At 42.8% G+C, this 21,112-nt stretch overlaps 1 protein-coding gene across 1 annotated transcript in view; it reads right to left on the reverse strand.

Moving 5' to 3' along the window:
- Window positions 1-21,112, reverse strand: part of arhgap23a (Rho GTPase activating protein 23a) — a 67,306-nt gene that overhangs the window by 6,507 nt on the left and 39,687 nt on the right. Inside the window, 23 exon segments of the mRNA XM_054607431.1 lie at window positions 408-501; window positions 1,137-1,178; window positions 1,272-1,397; window positions 1,488-1,577; window positions 1,823-1,896; window positions 1,996-2,074; window positions 2,490-2,642; window positions 2,747-2,865; window positions 3,560-3,678; window positions 3,787-3,848; window positions 3,944-4,252; window positions 4,334-4,471; window positions 5,744-5,783; window positions 5,880-5,991; window positions 6,871-6,939; window positions 6,942-7,025; window positions 11,364-11,912; window positions 11,915-12,796; window positions 12,799-12,994; window positions 14,547-14,601; window positions 15,570-15,648; window positions 17,906-17,998; window positions 18,426-18,450. Of these exon segments, the coding sequence (XP_054463406.1) occupies window positions 408-501; window positions 1,137-1,178; window positions 1,272-1,397; window positions 1,488-1,577; window positions 1,823-1,896; window positions 1,996-2,074; window positions 2,490-2,642; window positions 2,747-2,865; window positions 3,560-3,678; window positions 3,787-3,848; window positions 3,944-4,252; window positions 4,334-4,471; window positions 5,744-5,783; window positions 5,880-5,991; window positions 6,871-6,939; window positions 6,942-7,025; window positions 11,364-11,912; window positions 11,915-12,796; window positions 12,799-12,994; window positions 14,547-14,601; window positions 15,570-15,648; window positions 17,906-17,998; window positions 18,426-18,450 (3,589 nt within the window).

The following is a 21,112-nucleotide window of genomic DNA, read 5'->3' on the forward strand; positions in this document are numbered from 1 at the left end:
CAATCAAGCGAGGAATCTGGCGTCGAGTCAACACTTGGGATCATTATTTTAAGAGCCCCATCTTAAATCGTTTAGTTTTATAGATTCTTAACACATGTTCTTTGGAACAGGATTCATTGACTGACTTGTTGAATTCTTTTTCTTGAGAATTAAGACTCTGATCTGCTAATTAACTTCAGAAAGTCTGCCAGCTGTTTCTTATCCTCCATTCACTAGAAATTTAAAGTATGAAAATTGAAAAGTATTGAAATTGAAAGTATGATACACTCGTGGGAAATTCCCTTTTTCCAGCTTGAAATGGAAAGCACCGTCAATTTTGTGTTGCAATTACAGCTACCCGAATGCTTTTAGTCGGCTGGGTGAGAGCTAGCAGGCGAATTGCTAAGAGCATTGAGCAGCGTTCTCACCTGAGGCCTCCCCGAGCAGAGCGGTCCTGCCGATGTTGGACAGCAGGTGGTCGATGTTGGGGGCGGGCTGCACGTCCTGCGTATCCACCGGCGTCTGGACGGAAGAGACACCAAACAAAAGGCTGTGATTTACTGTGACTTTGGAAGTGTTAAAACCCTGAAAACTGGGGATTCATACAGTGTGCAAGACTGTATGAATGTATAAACTAATGTTTTGAATGGTGAATTCTAGAGATACGGCTTTTGAAAAGATGTTTAGAATTGTTTTGCTTTATCAGTAAAATATAAGGTTGCAAATGCCATGGTGACTTATTGGTTTTATGAAATAGCACAAATGCTCAATAAAATGTTTCCTTTTTTTCCTTGTTTCAGGGACTTTCTAGGACTTACCATCATCATCTTAAAACAAGACAAAATAAGTTCTGTTTGCTGCACAAACATATATAAAATAATACTTGTGTTAGTATGAGCTCTTAAAGCAAGTTCACTTGTTTTAAAAAAAAGATGAAGCAATCCCCCTCGGTGGTAGGAAATATTATTTTATGACTTCAAACAACAAGTTATTTTACACCAACTTGAAAAGATTCCCAGATAATTAAGTCAAATACTGCACATTACTTGCAAGTTTTCAGGGCAACTGCACATCCTCAACTGAATCTTTAAATAACTCTCCGTAGTGCATTAACGTTTTCAATTTGCAAGTCTCAAGAAAGAATACGGGAAGCATACCTTTTCATCCTTGTCTTGCTCTTCGGCGAAAAACCAGTTGCACTACAAGAACGACATAGAGAAAGAAATATTTATTTGGAAAATGATTAGGAGAAATATGAATCGATGTGTGTTTTGCTGTGTGGCCTCTCTCACATGTTGGATGAGCGTCTCCACTATCTTGTAGCGGTCGGGCATGTGTGTGACCATATCTTTCATGTTGTCTTCAGATGTCCGAACCAGAGTCGGCCCGAACACCAGAGCCAGGTTACGGGGCTCCATCTGCACAAAGACAAAATACATTAATACCAAATATGTCACAGTGATACGTGATTATGTTTCCATTTCATTTACAAACTGTCCTTCACGCACCTTGTTTTTATCTGAGTTGTCTGCTACAGTCTTCAGGTGAACAACCAGGAACTTCAGAGTGTGGTAATAATAATCTGGGAGGTCTCGGATCTGCGAAAGAGAAACAAAAATAATTAGAATATTGATAAACTTGTTGAACCTGCCAAACTTCTTTCCTCAAACAAATACCAACACACACACACACACACACACACACACACACACACACACACACACACACACACACACACACACACACACACACACACACACACACACACACACACACACACACACACACACACACACACACACACAAGCAAAGAAGTATCAAAGTAATACAAACAAATAGGTACCAGTTTCTTCATGGTCTTTAGTCTGTCCGATGTACTATCCATCCGGTTGGCGTCGATGAAGTCGTTGTACTTGTCTGTAAAGATATCAAATATTTGAATGCGGTGGTTTGATATGAATGCATTTGCAGTGTGAGATATGCGTGGACTGCTTGTTGTTACATGTTTAGACAAACCGTTTGTGAAGAGCGGCTCTGGAAGTTTCCTGAAGAAGGATTTGAGTAAACTGCTGACAACATTGAGGTCTTGCCACTTCTGTTGACAGAAAAAAGAAACAGAGAGGAGTCAGCGATCATCGGATTTTACCTTCTGCATCTAATGACACAGTTTTGTTGAGTAAAGTATAACGAAACCTGTCAGTCAGTTAAACGGTTTATTAAATGTACAGGTTCAATTCAATTCAATTTATTTTGTATAGCCCAAAATCACAAATCACAAATGTCCCTCAGAGGGCTTTACAATCTGTACACATACAACATCCTCTTTCCCAGGAGCATCACATCGGTACATGAAAAACTCTAACGGGGAGAAAGAAAAGGAAGACACCTTATCCCTCTCCCAGGATGGACAGAAATGCAATAAATGTCATGTGTACAGAATGAACAACAAAACAGAGTTACAACACATTCAATGCATATGACATAAATGATCCATATTCGTATTTCCTCACCTCCTCTGTAGGGTTTATGTCACATCCCTTGTTGAGCTGATCCTGAAGCGTCGACACCATGGCGTTGTTCCCTGGGACTCGGTAGATTCCCGTGTAATCCAGACCCATGTCCTCCACCAGACCGCAGCAGATCTCCACGATCAACGGGATGAACTGAGACGGACACGGAGCGAGTTTAATCACAAATGAAACTTTCAGTGGTAGTAGAAGTAGTAGTTTTACTGCGTTCTGGTAAGACAGATGATATCGTGGCTAACCTTGTTATTCAAACCCAGCTGACAATCCTCCAACCTCACACCAAAAGCTTTAGGCCCGGACTTCTTTGTCTTCTTCATGATGTTGATTCCCCACGGAGACTTCGGAGGGCCGCTCTCATCTAAAGACAGTTCAGAGAAAAACTTAACTTCTTGTCACAGAGCTTCAGTGTTTGCTTCTCGGTTTATCCTGTCCTTACAATTAAAGGCTCTCATCCGAAAAGGGCTGTTAAACATTCCTACATCTGCAGATATATTAATCAAAGGATTGATTATACGCCACCTGCGATTGTGTTATGACATAAACTGATATTTGAGCTAATGCCCATGGAATATCTAACCTGCAGAATTTAAATTACAAATATATGATTTCTATAAGACTGGTCAAAGAGTCACAAATAGCACAATTGAAAGGGACGATGGGTTGCAATAATGAAAATTGATAACGTTTTTGGTGGGATGTATAGAATTGATAATTGTCACAAAGTCAGATTTAACTCCTTGTCTCCATAATATTTTGTATTGGTATTAAGCTGCAATGTATATTACTCATTTGTGGAGTAACAACTTAGAACTGTTATTTTAGACTTTCATAGTTGAGACTATAAAGCGTCTTTCCCCTAAAAAATACAAAACAGAATTACCCAGATATGTGCCACCGTATTTACCTCAAACTCATCTTATAGGAGAAACGATGCTCTCTCCAGGTGAAAATACATCTCATAACTTCTGACATTTAATCGAAAACAATGATACAGTTTAACTTTAGCACAATAAGTAGCATGTTTGTTTGATTAGTCTATCCCTGACACTGACCTTTGCCCTCTGATTTGGGGGAGCGTGGCGCCCCCGCAGCGTTGTCCGCCTTGGTGAGCAGGAAGGGAGGCTTCATGCGGGACATCCTGGGAGAGGAGTCGGGCTTGCTGCCTGTTGGACTGCAGGGGGAGACAGAGAGACAGGTTTAAATTCAAGCTGTCTGTCATCACAACAGACGAGTGCAGTGGTTAAAGGCAGATCCATTATCTGTAATCAGGTGAACTCACCTCTGCTTCCTGTAATCATTCAGTTTCTTATTGATGAGGGCCTGTCTGGAGAAACCGAGCTCCTGCAACAAACAAACACATCTGCGTTATAACTACACACTAAAGGCACACTCACAGAGGAGGTTAAAGCCTAACAGGTGTATGTGTGTCCTCTGACCTCGTTGTCCGTCTTGCTGTTCTCCCTGATGACCTTTATCCAGTCCAGCATGTCCTCCCGGTCCTCGGCCTGCAGAAGGTACTCGCAGAAGTCCTGTGTGGTCAGCCGCAGAGCGTGCTTCCGTTTGGTCTCGCTGTACGCTATGTCCACCAGGCAGCCCCGGATGCTGATTGGCTGCTCGTCCTCGGCCGCACTTCCGATCGTGGCGCCGCGGAGCACCGCCTCCCTCTTGTCCTTATAGAGGAACAGCGAATGGGAGCGAAGCACCGAGAAGACTCGCTTCCACGGACGCATGCTGCTGCCCACCTTCTGTGAATGAAAGATGAGAAGTGAGTCTTTGTTTGCTTTGAATGCTTTTTTCTGTCTTGAGCTATTTTCTGTCGAGCCCACCTTGCCCTTCTCTGTGAGGATTTGTTTGAAGTGCAGCCATCCTTCTTGCCGCACATCGCTGTAGGTAATGTTTCCCAGCTCTGAGGTGGAGTGGCGTTTAGATCGAACCTCCTCTGCTGTGCCAAGGTTGTCCAGAGACTGAAACACGACAGAGGAAATGTTCAGAACATTTCTTGGTGTTCTTTGTCAGAAAAAGCCAATAAATCTTACTTCCTTCACTTAGATTTCAGAATGGTAATTAAAAAGGTATGATAACAGAAGGCCACCCATTCATGACAAAGTATTTAAACCAACAAGTGTTCAGTCAACTTTATGTTAATTTTTAAGGCCAAATCTTTGCTGTAATTTAGTCGGTGTTAGTCAGGTTGTAGTTGTAACCTGTGTTCCCTCAGTGTATGGCATATTTTGAATTTGAAACTTCCCCTCTTGCGTCACATTACAACATGTTGCAACTGATGCATCAGTAGCTGAAAAAGCAACTATTTGGTCTCTTTGTACCGCTGTACTGTGAGGTGCCAAACCCTGCTTTTAAATTTCACATAAAAATGATTCAGCTTTATTTAAGCTGATACTGACCAAATACGACTAACTTGAGTAGCTAAATTGTTCTGATTGATTGCAAAGTTGAAATTTCTAAATGACTAAAGGCACAGACAGACTAAAACAATGAACACAAGTGACTGGAAGAGGTTTTGTTACAAATAAAAAGTTGAATAAATAAGCGATAAAACACATCCTGGCTCAATGCAATATACTTTTGCTGCTGCAGACTCACTTGGTCTGGTAAGGCCACTAGCTCATGATGGCTAATGTTAGCTAATGCTAGCAAACTTAAGTAAAATGTTCCAGTATTTCTGACATTATTGAGTCAGTTTTGGGACTTTATGCCTCTCCAGTAAATGTGCTGCAGTTACACTATAATTTAGCATGTTACTAGTAAACTTTTTGTCGGTTTCTTGAACGAAATAAAAGCAAAAGTAGTTGTGACGGAAACGGGGAAATGCCTCTTATACTGTGGTTGAAAGTGGCATATCTCACTTTAACATCACTCACCTCAGGCTGCATTTACGTGGATCACTTGTTTTACTTGCTTTCACATTTGTTATTTGACAGCCACCGATTATGTAAAAAGTCTTAAAATTACATTTGTATGCCTTAATTGGTTAAGCAAATACCAGTTAACTGTCTGTAAGTAGTTGAAAGTTTGTTAAATGTGTCTGTTTAGCTGCACGGCATCCATTTTTTGTTTATAGTTTGTTTTCATGGTTTGATAATCTAACAAAAACAAATCACACGAGAATGTAAAAGTAGTTACCTGCACAAGTAAAGCAGTGAGAAAGAAGGAAAGGATTTGTAAAAAATAAAGTTAAGGTGATGTAAAGTTAGAGGAATGACAGGTGAAGAACTCACCCCGTCTGTGAAGAAACTCTTCACTCTCTTTGGTAGCCTCCTGTGAAGTACAACAACACAACTGTGATGTCTGCCTGCACATGCAATTCAATGGTCGCTATTTAAATCTCATCCGTCTCAGATAGATGGTACTCACGAGAAGACTCGGCCTTCCTCTCTGAACGTGTTGAGTCCTTCGTCACATGACTTGGAGCGCTCCGTGGTGATGGCTAGAAGATAGGAGGAACGACGACCGGATTTAATACTGCCTGCTCGGTGAAAGGATGAATGAGCAGAGAGAGAAAGAGAAACAAAGAGACAGAGAGAAAGACAGAATGTTGATGTAATGCCAATCACCAGTGGGCGGTGATGGATTAGGAGAGGGGGTAGTCGGGGAGGGAGGAAGAAGGAGGTGGTGGTGGTGATGGTGAAGTTTTGAGGTTTTGGGTGGCGTAGTTAGGGTGGGGAGATGAGCTGGAGCACTGGGTTAAATTAAATCAACTCTGGTCACTTTTCTCACCACTGGCATGCAGGTGTGGCCTCTGGAAACAGACTGACGAGCATTTGTTTAGAGAAACGTATCATGCAAGCCTAAATCCATTTTTACATAACTGGGACATAAATTAATCTGAAACACATTGAATCTTTTGGGCTTTGTGCAGAGCAAGAAAAACAACCGAACACATTCTGAGCAAACACGTTTGTATGAATTTCTTTGTGTCAAACATGCAAATCTACAAATTCAGCATGCAAACACGTACATCCTTGCAAGGATTTTTATCTGTTATTTAGCCTCAAAAGTCTTCTTCTTATTTCAACCTGTTTCCAATAAAAATCTGCATTTTTTGCAAAAACTGCTGTACATGAATCAAAAAAAAGTTACACTAAGTTCAGGAGAACTATTTAAAACAATTTGATTTGAATTAGAGACTGGTTGAAATTGGATTTGATTGAATTTGAGGGAAACAAAACAATCCCTTAGACCCTCTTGTATAAGTTGTATAAGTTATTACAACCACCAACCAGGAGGGTTTTAGAAATACCATGCATGATCGATCCTTCTCTGAAAAAGAACAAATAAGATACTTTTCAGCTGCATGCAGTGGGGAGGAAGGTAGGGAGGAAGGGGGGAGGAGGGGGGCACTCACTGCAGTCCTGTGAGAAGAGCCTAGTGAGGGGAAAGGTGAAGGTGGGGGAGGCGGGGCCCGTGACCACCGGGGCGCCGAGTTCATGCCGCTGGATACCACGGAGGACGCCGGGACGTGGCGGGCACGCAAATCAGCACCTGGGCTGGTCGGCTCATCTGTTGGAGGGTGGAGGGGAGGAGGGGAGGCAGGAGGAGGAGAGGGGGATAGGTTAGGTGTTAGAGAAAAGGGCAAGAATGGAAGAAGAAGGATATTAAAAAGGGGGTTAGATCAGGACAAGGTTTGGAAGAGGAGAGGTTTGTAACGTAGAGGAACGACGAGGAACCGCAGGGTTATCGTCAGAGACACTAAACAAGAAAATGCACTGTTTCAATTCCTCCATCTCATCTATTATTCTTGAATCTGCAAAATCAACACAATACAACAATCATACTCGAACGAGAGCCATTTCTGGATTCCAGTATACAAAAGACAAACCACAAACACAAGAATCTATGCTCCATTACAAATGCACTAAAGAAACTAAAGGATCTGAAAAACTCTGCAACTGTGTAAGAAACAATAAAACACAAACGCAACCAAAATAAGCAAACAGTTTGCAGAGAAGCAGTACCTGAGTCTCCGGTTGCCATAGAAAGAGCCATTCAGCTGCTAACGGAGGCGGTTTTGTTACAGAGATTTGCTGGCTCCAGGTTTCAGTTCTTTATGAAATCTACATCACTGTTTAATCTGATACATGTGAGGACACATTCAAGAGAAAAGCAAGAATCTAAGAAAATATGAATATTGTGGATAAGTGCATGTAGATATTTAGTGCTAGTTCTATGATTTGTGTTCAAGAAGACAAAAGGCAAAAAGCATGATATATAGGTCACACAGGTTACAAGTCTTAACAGTTCCAGCTAATGCAAAGGGATATGAAACCGCAGCACACTCCCTCTCACACTACACACACACACACACACACTTCTTGACTGACAAATAAGATTATAGACAGGTCTAGTATTTGCATTAAGTGACGAAACTTTTTAAACGGTCAGGTTGAGTTGCTGCAACGCTCCGGGGTTTTCTCTATGTAAACTACAGAGGGCAGCACAGCCTCTACAGACTGGAGGGACTCAGTCTGAGGTCCAGTACAGACCACCACAAAGCCTTTTTGTAAATTCTTGCTACGCTCTCATCCCACTCCTGTTCTGATTTGTTTGGTTTTTTTACCTCTCTGTCCCAACAACTTTCTGTAATCATCCCTCAGCTTCTTCTCTTTTTTCCTTTCTGTCTCTCTTTAAAATCCTCCATCTACCACCCTTGCCGTTCTATTCTTCACTCCTGTGCATACTAGAGTCCGACATCAGGCGGAAAACATTTCCAATCTGGGATGAGGAATCTGCCTGTTTACAGCGCGGCCCAGAAATAGCCGGGCTGTGGGTTTAACAAAGGCCGTCATTAACAGGCGGCCAGAGAGTGAGCTCAGAGCCACAAGGCAGAGACGGACCAGCAGAGGGGAGCAACATACTGCAGCACACTCTGCCACAACTCTACAGGACATCCTGCATACAAGTCGTTACTGTGAACATGCACAATATATCCCAGTGAGTTGTACTTATTCAGACAAATGTAACAAATTAACTAGATCTTACGTTAAGGGTTGAGTTAATTCTTCTTCCTTTTAAAATTCCTTCAAAACTTCCTACTAAGCACATTGCAAGTCTTTACTTACTAGAGCAGGAGTTAGGGTAACAGCATCAAATCATACTTTTTCCTATATCTATTTTGAGAAATCTAAACATGTTTTTCTGCAAAACCTTTTTTTTTTTTTACAAAAAAAATCTCAAATGTTAAATGCTGTACAGCTGTGTAAGAACTTTGCCTAAATGAAACAGCCTACTAAAAGCTCATTATGGTTTAAAACTGTAAAATTCATTCTGAAGAAAAGATTCTATTCAGATGATTATTTTCTCCATTTATTGATTCACCGTTTGGTCAATAGAATGTCAGAAAATAGTGAAAATGCAAATCACAATTTCCTGAAAGCCCAATGTGACCAACAGTGCAAAACCATCAGATATTCAGTTTATTGTCATGTAAGACAAAATAAGCTGCAAATCCTCATAAGTGTGCAGCTGAGTTCAACACATATTTATAATTTTTGCTTTAAAAATGACAATAACAAGTCATCAAAGTAGTATTCAACTATTGGTTAATCCTTTCAAAGAAGGGACAAGAGGCCTTGTGGAAGCAGGACAGAAGCCAGTACAGAAGGTCTTGGTCCTGGTCTGGAGTGTCCAGGGTCCAGCTAGAAAAGATAGTCATAGACTGAACCCCCTCACACCCACACAGACACACAAACCCCTTCATCTTCCAGAGCAGCACAATAGCAGCACTAAGGGCGGGAGCTGAGAGTACGGGCCCCTTCTGTTCCCCACAAGGACCTCCACAAAAAACCCTCTTGGTAATTTACAGCTTAGATTCATGTTGAAAGACTCCAAGTGGGTACAGAGTGAAATACTTCATCTGTGAACACGCCCCTTCTTGTTTTATTCGCATTGTATGAGCTACAGAAATACAAGAAAATACTGCTTTTTCTATATCTCTATACCAGACGTCATAAAACACATTTTCTATCAGACACAGCCTTCCTTTGTCGTCCGTCACAGACATCCGTGCTTTTCAGACAAGAACGACAATGAAGGCCTATTAAATCGCTTGTTCCTAAAAAGGCCCAGATCATATCAGCATCTTTGTCAGCGAGATGAACAGATGGAGAAAGACAGAGAAGAGAACGGTTGTGTTCTTGTCTATGGGGAGAATCTAGCCTAGTTTCAGTTTATGGCCATTAGACGTGTCCCGGCCTGCAGCTCTGACTGCCAGGTTTCGTCTAATTCAGGTTGAAGGTACGAGCGAAGAATGTGCTCAGACAGACGGATTGAGAGAAAGCAGAGAGATTCCTCCTGCTTCACAGATTCCTCTGGATTTTCTCTCTTTAAATGACCTTATTTCTGGCAGAGCGTGGCTGGGCTTAAATATAAACGCTCGTTCCATGTTGGGTCAAAGAGTCTGAGGCAGCTGATTTGAATCTATTTGACACCAGAGTAAGCAGCGGTTGTTTTCCTCAGGCTGAGACAGGATGATGGAGGCTCAGCTCACCTGATCGACTGACGTCATTTGCGTATGTTTTGACTTAATGGCTGCTACACATGTCAAGTGATACAAGGCAACATAAAGCCTGCAAAGCCCCTTCTCTTTGAGTCTTTTCAGAGCAGGGAACAAGCTGGGACACGACTACAATCACCTCCTACTGACACCAACATGAAGGCCATAGCTGTACAGTGCATATTCATGCAAACAACCTCATATAGGCAAAGAACAACATACTGTATCCTGAATGCACTGAAGCTACTACAGATTGCCATTATCTGTTTATGGCAAAATCATTCAGGATACTCTACTATGTGTTTTACATGAACATAACATTTTATTTCATATGTCAAAATGCATTTAAATTAGGTTCCTTTTTTTCTTGCGTTGTCCTTAAAAAGCAGTTTACGTCTTTTAGGAAAGGATTAAAAGGCAAGTTTTCTTTCCTTGGATATAGTTTACAGGCAAAATTACACAATGTTGAAAGGGAGCCAAACTGTATCGAAGACGCACATAAAAACGATCATAGGTAGCCCATTTTTTAAAATTTATAAATCCAAATTGTCAATAGTTGAAGATGACACAAGACTAAGAGTCTACAGCCATGCTCTGAGGCTGTACTTAGGCACGGTGGTGCTTTAAGCTATATGCTAATGCTAGCATGGCGTTATGCTCCCAATGACAATGCTAATATGCTAATGTTTATAATGTTGACTGTGTTCTATCTTTTTTTAGCATGTTAGAATGCTATCATTTACAATAAAAAATGAATATGGTAACTGACTAAAAGACTAGAAAAGAAAAAAAAGATGAAAGGCTGACATTCCACTGGATTTATAGGAGATGGCGAGCACTACCCTCTCACACACAAACAAAAACACACACACATTCAGGATGACAACATCTCATTTCCTCAGCATGGTGAGGCGAACTCTGAGACCAGGGGCTGGCAAGAGGATTAGGGAACTCCCATCAAATATGATTCAATGAAACTACTAATACTGTCTGTAAGGTTGCGGGAAGTGCCCGCATTACACAATGAAAAAATTCACAGACAAACACACACACACAATCTCTATGAGAGAATGGAAACTGCATCTGAGAAGAGCCTGGAGCCTCAACAGACAGACGAGAAGGAAATTAAGGAAACACACACATTCTCAACAAACTCATAATTCTGTCTGAATTAAAGCTTCTGCATTTCATCTCAGTTAAGCTTTCACTAATATTCAATAAACACTCAGTGTGGATTACAATTTAGAGGGGAAGCGATGAAATCTCAAGGTCAGTTGGAGTTATGGTGGAGGGATTAAGGTGTAAGAGGAGCCACACGAGATGAAGCTCATACATTCTTTGCTTACCTATGAAGGGGATGGAGGCCAGGGAGTCATCCTCTATGGGGAGGGGGGCGAGGTTGCCGTTTGGTTTGCGTGGCGCTACGTCTCCCGTGGAACCAGGGGCAGGAGCTGCGTCCTGGGGATCAGGAGAAAACAAAGAGGGTTCTAGCCCGTCCATGGGCAGCGCGTAGTGTGGGTGGCGCATGCCGTGGGCGTTCCTCCGCCCGGTGGGAGGTTTCTGCCTCAGCACCACTTCCTGGGTTGGTGCCGCCACCTCCGCCTGCCCCTCCACTGACCCTCGTTCCCTCTCGTGGTTTGTTGGCCTGTACGCTCTGTCCTGGGATTCGGGGGTGGCGGAGGCAAGGGGGGAGGCGGCCGAGGCAGTGATTGGCGACGTTGTGCCCTCTGGGGGGCTGGTTTTAGGCGTTGGGTTCCAGTTCATGTGAGGGCCAGAGTACGAAGGGTCCCTGAAAGAGTGAGCTTGCTGCATGATGCGGCCTGTCTTGCGGTAAAAAGAGGGGCTGTAGCTACGGTAGCCCACCGGCTGGTCGTCCATGCTCTGGCCAGGGGGAGCCGCCTGCTCGCGGGGGCCGCCTGCTGGGACTGAGGCTGGGAGTGGGCCTGGGTCTGGGGGTGGTGTTTAGAATGTGACTGTGTGTGTCTGGACACCGGCGGAGCTTGTGCCGCACCGTAATGATTCCCCTGCCTAGAGTGGGCATCAGTCCTGGGGGGCGGCTGTGGAGCCTGCTGGGGCCATGAGGGCCTCTCAAAATGAGGTGAGACCAGCCCAGCCGCTGCTCGGTCCAGCATCTCTAGCGAGCGGCCGTGGCGATCGTACTGGGCTAGGAGGTTTTCGGAGCGTGTCCGGGTGTAGTTAGTGGCGGTGGGGCCCCTACCTGGGCCCCCCTCCCAGTCTCCATAGGACCAGTAGGGCTCTCCCTGGGGTCCTGGTCCTGACTGCTGTAGTAACATCAAAGTGTCTTGGGAGGCGCTGTGCGGCCAACCACCTGACCGCTGCTGCTGCCTCCTCGAATCACTGAGCCGGTCCTGAGAGTAGCTGCGGTGGCGGGTCTGCATGCTGCGTCCTGATCGTTCAGGTACCTGGTTGTAGTACCAGTCGGAGAGGGCCTGCTGGCAGCGCCCTGTGCGACCATGGCTGAGCTGGGGCAGGGGAGGACTGGTCCAGGCCGAGCTGGACTTGCGTGGCTGAGCCTGAGAGGAGCTGGCAGCGTGGTGGTTCGAGTAGTGGACTTGCAGCGGGCTGGACAAAGGGCCTCCTGATGAGGAAGAGGAAGAGTAGGAGCGCCCCCTGGTCTGGCCCTGAGGCTGCTGGCTGGTCATACCGTACTGGATCTCCTCTGTGCGGTGGGCCGGGCTGCTGTGACCCACACCACCTGGCTCTCCCGCCCGTCCTTCCTGCCAGCTGGCCGGGCTGCCCACAGCGGAGCGGTTGTCGAGGGTGAAGAGGGGCTGGAAGAACCTGGCCAGCGACTCCAGTTATCCAGCTGGTTCTGGCCCATGGAGCCAGACGGAGGGGCTCCGGCAGGACTCGTGGCCTTAGTGTGTGGGTAACAGAGGGGAGGCGGTGGTGGGAGGTACTCGGCTCCCCCTGTGTAGGGTTCGTTGCCTGTCAGGTAGGCATCCTGGGAGTACGCCTGGGAGAGGGAAGGAAGATGGAGGAGAAGTGAGATAAGACAAGATAGAATGAACGATTGAAGAAAAGGTGAGTGTGTGTGTGGCGGTGACGACTTTAAACCATTTGCTCTCACGGTAAACAAGTTTGACAACAACACAGACCAAAACCATATCGCTCTAAGACAACTTCGCGCCACTGTACATTACACAACAAGTCTTTAAGTGGAACAACTTCTCAGCTCAACCCCTTCGACACAGTTTGTCCCGAGGGCCTCAGCTCTGAACACAAACACATGCTACCTAGCAAACTGCATGAACTGCCTTGAGCAAAAGTCACAACACTCACTGGAACAGCAGCAAATGTCCCCCGACAATGTTGTGTATACACACAGGCACAAGATATGAATCCACAGTGCGCCGCTTTAGGAATGTCCATTGCAAATAAGTTGGATAATCAACTGACTACTTTATCAATTAGTCACATTGTCACATTTAAAGCATCACTAACAACTTCATAACAACAGAGGGACAAAAACATATTTGCTACAATGCCTTTACCAACCTCACGATTAAGTAAAGATAAATCACACAGACAAGTTTTTAAAGGTTTACCTATAACGGCCAACAGAATCCAGAATCTTTCCTCAGGTTGCGTGTTAAGCTCGTAGTCACCACAAACAAACCCAGAGGACGAGGAGGAAGACCGATTAGCACCAACGCTCCTTCTGCTGAAACCCTTTCGCTCCTCTCCCAGACACATTCAACCTTTTGCCTATTTTCTATTACTTTTTGTCGTACGTTTTGAAAGTTCCTTGTTTTCTCCTCTGTCGGATCCTTGCAAACTCCCTCTCTCTCCTCCCTCTCATTCTCTGCCTTACTCCACCCTGTGGGAGTGTGGAAGGAGGCGCAGCACTGCTGATGTCATGCTAGGAATGCAGCAGATACAGGCGAAGCAGCGAGGGGAGGAGTGGAAGGACAGAGGAGTGGGTTTGTAATCTCAAAACATGGCCGGTAAAAGTAAAATTTGAACCAAGCTTTGGCCTCTTTCGGCGGGAACACTGATGTTTCTGCATGTGTGAGAATATTCACTTAAATCTGGTGATATCTGGTTTTGTGTGTTGACATGTTGCTCCGAGTTAATGGGAGGGGCGAGGGTTGATGCATGTCTGTTCATGTGAGCGACCTGTGGAGCGACAAAAATGTGCTGTACAGTACATGGGTGTGTGAACGAGCACGGAGATGTTTTTGTTTTTTTGTTTTTTTTAAATCTATCTTCGGCAGTCGGGATAGCAGTGGTTTTTAATGAATGCGTGTTGTAATCTAAACACAGAGCAGAGAGCCTCTGAGTCACTCCGCAGCCATTCCATCAAAATCTTTACATTCTTCGACAATGACGGGGAGGATCCAGGTTGTACTCTGCAAACACGATTTCCTGCAGTGTCCTGACATAATCAAAATCTAACAAACTATTTTCTTGCTTGTCAAGCCTTGTATCTGAGAGTGCAACGGATGATACGTGTGGGTTAGTTTGTTCAGAGAAGGTGCGTGAAAAATTCCCATACTCACACTTACCAACTGAAGCACGTCTTCATCCTTTGGCATAATGGAGAGCTCCAACACACTTTCACTGTAAGACAGGCGAGGAAGAAGAAGGATGACAGGAAGAATGAAGACAAATAAGACAAAGAGGTGAAAAACAGGCTCACATCCAATATCCTGACCTGGTGCTTGATACAAAGTGGGAAACACAGAAATATATATATTTTTTTAATTAATCCTCTGACTAATTTACAGAAGTGTTAACCTGAACTAAAACATCAACAGCCGAAGTGGACACCAGCTAGGGATGCACAGAATCGATTTGTCGAGTCTGTATCAGGCTTCACTGACTTCATTAAGTAGATCGGGTATCGGCCAGACGCCACCGATCCACATCAAACACACTTTCATCACCAACACCATTATAAAGTTCAGTGTTTCTGCTATGATTTACATTTAGAACTGCAGCAATCCCTGGCCTCATGTTTCCTTACATAACAATGTTCTTTATGAGATCCACGCTGTAAGGTAAACAGATCTTTAGTTCGGGGAAAAAAGCGAGCACTGGTATCAGACTGGGAGTTGGGAGTAGAGGTATCTCATATGAGGAGAGTAAAGGTTGGTTAGCACATTCCAAACACCAGCCGGCTGTGCTGCAGCTGACCTCTAACCCTCCTGTGGATTCTGGGGTCTAAAAGAAGGCCAGCAACTAATGAAGGGAATAAAATAAAAATATAGAATCTAACCAAAAGCATTTGAGTATAAAAGTAGGATTAAATAGTTTCACCAGATAAAACCTTCCAAAGTCTAGTGTCTCTTTCACAAGCCTGTATATTCCCTTCTGGAGAGTCACAGTATCTTTGAGACCACGTAGAGCATCCTGAGTGAGTAGCGTATGCTGCTTCAGGCTACTCTTTTTGAAAAGGCAGAGCAAACGAATACTGGCGACTACGTGTGTGTAATGTCAATGGTAAGCTCACAAAGAAAAGGCAAACAGATGGTTCGCTAAATCAACACACCAAAGGCTCAAAAGTGCTGACAGGCAGGAGGTCTTACCTGTTCTGAATGAGGGCTATCACCTGCGAGTACGTCTTCCCTAGAACACTCTCTCCGTTCACTTTCACCAGCCGATCCCCTGCAAAACACAGACGTGTTATCATATCAGATCCAGCATATTTAATAAGTTGTACAGGAGCTCCGTAGGTTGACCTTTGACCTCTCAAGCAGGTGCAGACATCAAGGCAAGAGAGACAGGAAGCAGAGAACAAGCAGCTATCAAAACTTGAAATTTAGTTGTGGAAGAAAATGTAATTTAATTTACCAAAAATATATTTTTTATTAAGTTGTTATGGTCAAGGTGTGTCTGATTTCAACAAAACGTGCATGGAAAACATTAGGTCTATTATCTATATTAAGTGAGGTGTACAAACTGTCTCACGAAAAAATTAAAAAATAATATACAGAATATTCTTTGACTAACTACAATTATTCATGTTTGGTCTGAAAAGACAATTCAAAATCAAACTTACAGTTTTTATCATTCTAATAAAAAGCAAGGTTCATTGTCTTAAGGAAAGCGTCTTTTGGTAACCTTCTTAAAAATGAGAACATCCATCAAATTACCATATGTTTTAAGTCATTAGTAGGTTGAACCCAGATAAGCAGTCAGTATAAAAAAGGCAGCAAAGCTGTGGTGTCTAACATAACAATATAAAATAGAGGGATGTCAGCACAGCTTAGCGTTTCGTGAACTGAGGGCCCAGAAAAAGACGTTAGACATCTGTGTGTTCAAAGTATGAATGCATTCTAGAGACTTCATGCAGGCTGAAACACATTCAAAGTGCTCAGACTGTATGTGTTTTGCATGTGTTCATGCCGGCATGTGACTTTCTGGATGTGACAGCTTGTGTGGGAGCATTAACACTGCTGGGAGTTGACTGCTGTCCTGCAGAAGCAGCAAGACACAACAGGATTTCAATAGATCTGTCACATTCAAATGAACATGAACATTTGAGTTGCCATACTGGTATCTGCATTTTCTGTAAACTGTATGTGTGGGATGTCATGAAGTTAGTTAAATGAAAGCATAACTTAAAAAGCTTTTTTTCAGGCATCTCAACATGTTTCCTTCCACTCATAAATGTATCAAAAGTCAAGTCTTTTTTTAACTCATGCTAATTAAGGGTAATCCATGTTTTTATTTCATTTTGTCTAGACTATTGCATCTCTCTGAATACCTGCCTAGGTCAAAAATCAACCTCTCGTCTCCAGCTTCTTCAAAATGCTGTAGCTGGAATTTGAATTGGTACTTAATGTAGAGACCATATTACCCCAGTCCAAGCATAGACTGATTTTAAGACTTTACTGATTATTATTAAAGCACAGAAAAGCTCAGCCCCTGGCTATATTGCTGACCCTTTAACTCTTTATGAGCAAGAATTATAATATTAATGCAAGGCTGTACGCTGAAAAGGACTGTCTCAGGAAATAAGGCTAGAAAAATCAATTGACCTTTGCATCCCCTCTAAAAACATGCTTTAATAAACAGACTTTTAGGTGTATCACAACAGATGCACTTCAGGAATTTGGAATCGCTTGTTATTCCTGCAATTCCTTTACTCCCCTTTTCCCCATCTGTATATAAAGTTCTGACCTGATCTTAATTGTATCTCTGTTTGATGGTGTGTTTAGTTGTATCTGTTAACCTCATACGTTATGTTTTATTTACGTTTTGTAGTGTTGCTACTTTTGGGTCTAATTATATGAAAAGCACTTTGTAAACATAGTTTTTTAGTGTTATAAAAATAACATTATTATTATTATGATTAATATTATCATCAGAATTATTATAATCATTCTACTTCTACTTTTTCTAAAAATAATAACGATAATATGATGTGATAATGATTCTTCAAGAAGTGCTACCCTGAGCCTTCCACTTAGCACTTAGTGTATTCGTATTAGTTTGTTGCACTTATTGTATTAGTTTGTTTCTGCACTGTATTTTGTTCTGGTTTATGCTCTTAGATGCTTGTTTAAGAAAGGAGATGCACTTAGGACTTCTGGTGACTAGTAGTTCTCTTGAATACCTATGTTGAATACACTTATTGTAAGTCGCTTTGGATAAAAGCGTCTGCTAAATGACTGTAATGTAATGTAAATTAATAATTTAATTTAAACAATGATATTGAAAAACAACTTGTCTAGTCAGGGGGAAAAAAATCTTCATATAGTCTATTGCTAATGACAAAAGGTCTGTTTTTATTCTTGGCTACACCCCTTCTTCCTCTGAATCAGTTCATGTCTGCAACATCATGTGATCGGAGCTCTCCCCGGCAGATTTCCAATGCAAATCAGGATGTTCATGCTCCTGCACCATATGTTCACTTTACCTGTGCACAAGCCCGCCTGATGGGCCGGCCCTTTTTCCCTCACACTCTTCACAAATATGGTGTCCATTGGCTCCAGTCGACCTTTCTGATACCCTGCATGACAAAAGACAAAGAAGGAGAAGTGTAAAGATCAGAGATGTAGCCTGCTAAATTGTGAAAAAAATGTAATAAAAACTCATGTTAACTTTTAGGAAATAAGGCTTTAGGTTGCTCCTGGTATTTAGAGATGAGAGGCTTTTGAGTAATCGTGTTTGTGACCTTCCTGGCCAGGAATTATATACTAATACCTAAGATTCATTGGATATTATTTTTCTTATATCATTATCTAAATTCAGTTGGGACTTAACTACTGATACTTTAAATGTAGTGTTACATAGCATCCTGTAGGGGGCGCAGATAGGCTGCAGAGCAGAAGAGACAGGAGGGAATGCAGGAGATACCAGTTCATTACATCATCGTTACCCCACTGTACGAGATTTTAGTTTGTTGTCTGATGAGAAAGAAAAAGAGAAACACTTACCCTTTCCATTACCATTCTCCTCATCCTGAAAAGAACAGAAACAGAGAGAATTACTGCTCATATTCAAGTCAAATTCATCCACCGAGCCCATGTAAAACACATTGAAATAATTCTTAAAACTAAACAGGTAAATTAAATTTGACCTGTAACAGACTAAACTGAAACAATGTTAATGTTTCACATGCAAAGTCTTACTTTTGCTAACAACGTAACGTGGCTACCACTAATGATAGAAGAGTCATGAAAGACACCCGAAGGTCCAAATAATGACCACTAGATAAATGTATGAGATCGATAATACGTTCGGCTTTACCCTCATGTATTTGGAGAACTTTTAGTCTGTTCAGCATTTGACATTTAGGCAGAAAAACAGTATATCACTGCTTTCACAAGCAGGAATATTAACATATGCTGATTCAGGGTTCACATATTACTGTAGGACACTGTAGGTCCTATAACACGTGGAGCAGAGGTGAGGGACACAACACAGTTTAAAATCGTAACTTTTCCTCATCAACCCCTTCCATAATAATATTTGGGAAAAAAAAGTTAATAACCAGCTTCCTCAAATGCCGGTGACTTTTATGAGCTTCTAATGATGAAGTGCAGCTCTGACACAGAGACTTTCAGGTTAAACTGTCGGCAGGTACTCGTGACGTCATGTGTCATAAACACACAGAGCTGGTTATGAGATTGGATAGCTGCAGGTTGTCTGATCATGTCCACACACACACAGACACACAGACACACACACACACACACACACACACACACACACACACACACACACACACACACACACACACACACACACACACACACACACACTACACACTAAGCTGAGTGGACAGTTTGGGGTTAGGTGCATGGTGGGCTGACTGCTGCCTGGCTTTATGCTGCGCTGAGTGGGCTCATTCCTGTCTCTGCAGACAATAGTGGGGGGTTTAGAGGCAGAGAAAGAAGAGCTGCCGACCCCAGAATGGAGCGCCGAGCTGGGGACACACGACCACTGAGCAGCCCCAGTCGGAACACATCCGGGACATCGGAGGAGAGGGCACAAGAGTCTGGGCTTCTGTGTCAAAAACTGTACATAAGAGTCCAGACCTGTACAGTTTGTAGCAGCTGGAAGGAACTATTTGTATCACTGCCCATCGTAACATTAAACTTGTAAATATATATCTAAATATTCTAAAGTTTCATCCAGTCAATCATACGTTTTTTGATCGTTAAAAAACAAAAAAACAAAGAATGAAAATAGTTAATTATCTGTCAGTTGATGTTGTTTGCGGAGCAGTTCACCAAAAATCATATTTTAAAGACCCCTAAAAACAAATATGAAATGTAAATTTGGTGCACTATGGCTTTCATCAAAGTGACAATTCTGTCTTCAATTAATCTTTAAAAATGTGGATTTTGATTTTAGAAGAAATAGATTTGTCTGATCTCACAATCAGACAAATATCTTTCTTTCTGCAAATGTTTGTTTATCAGCAATGTTTTGCAGATGCATAGTGCAGTTAGATTGCATTATTAAAATGCATGTGCAAGCACCTTCTCTAGCCTAATACATTCCCCGTTCATTAGTCAAGGGTAGTTGTAAACATATGCTGTATTTATTTATGTACATGTACTATATTAATTCGGAAGAAGTTCTTGTCCACAGTGAACAATCAAAGCCACAGTAGATCAAGCAAAAGGCTCAGAATATTACTATTCATTTTATATTTAATTATTATGATGTTAGATGGGAGGATTATGGCGGAAGAATAAGGTCTTCAAGCGATTTTCAAAGACAGAGGTGAATTCTGCTGGGACCACACAGCAGAAGGATCTTTGTCCTAGATAATATAATTGAAGCCCTTTGCAGACTTCCAGGACCTACAGACACCATGAAATAATTGCCCAATTGGGTCATGCACCCGGTGGGCCTCTAATTGGTCACTATGAGGGTAATTTGGGAGACTTCCACGACGGCTCTTCAGATAAAAAAGGGGCTTCTCTGTGAATCCGATTGTCCCAAAACACCATGTGACCCCCGAGGCAGAGGAGACGAGTACAGAACCGAGGCCAAAGGCCAGCAGTGGGTCTATTGTCCGGGGCCAGCCTGGTACGGCCTGACTGCCAGAGAGTGGTACCAGGCTAAGACAACAGACCTCATTCAATCTGTGCTCCTATCTGCAGCTGCTGGATGGTGGGGTGGTAGAAAAATAATAGAGGCCTTGTTTCAGCTGGCTCACCCCACCCCAGCCTCCGTAGCCCTCAATTTCACATCTGGAGCCGCTTGCCCCCACACCTCAAAGAGCTAAATAACCGCTCACTCACATAGAGGACGTTTCCAAAACACCAGAACAATCCTGAATTCACCAGAGACTAAAAACAAATAAGGCCTGTGAAGTAATACTGAAAAACAATGAAGAGTTTTTTAGTCTGTCTGTTTGGGTATGGAGGTGCTCAAAATGTGATATTTTGTTGTTTTCACCAATAAAGAGTCATGTTTTTATTTAGTCTCCAAATCTTGTTTGTACCTCTTTTACCAACCTTTAACGGGATTGGCTTGCTCAGTATGTCGTCTCTGGTCTGCTTGCTTTCTCCTTTTGTCTGTGAGTTCATTTTGATCAGCTCAAACTCACTAACCCTCACCTCCGGAATGATTGGCTTTATCTCTGAGCTCAAATTGGCTCTGTCCT

Source organism: Anoplopoma fimbria, chromosome 11 (assembly GCF_027596085.1).
Source record: "Anoplopoma fimbria isolate UVic2021 breed Golden Eagle Sablefish chromosome 11, Afim_UVic_2022, whole genome shotgun sequence".
Taxonomy (NCBI): Eukaryota; Metazoa; Chordata; class Actinopteri; order Perciformes; family Anoplopomatidae; genus Anoplopoma; species Anoplopoma fimbria.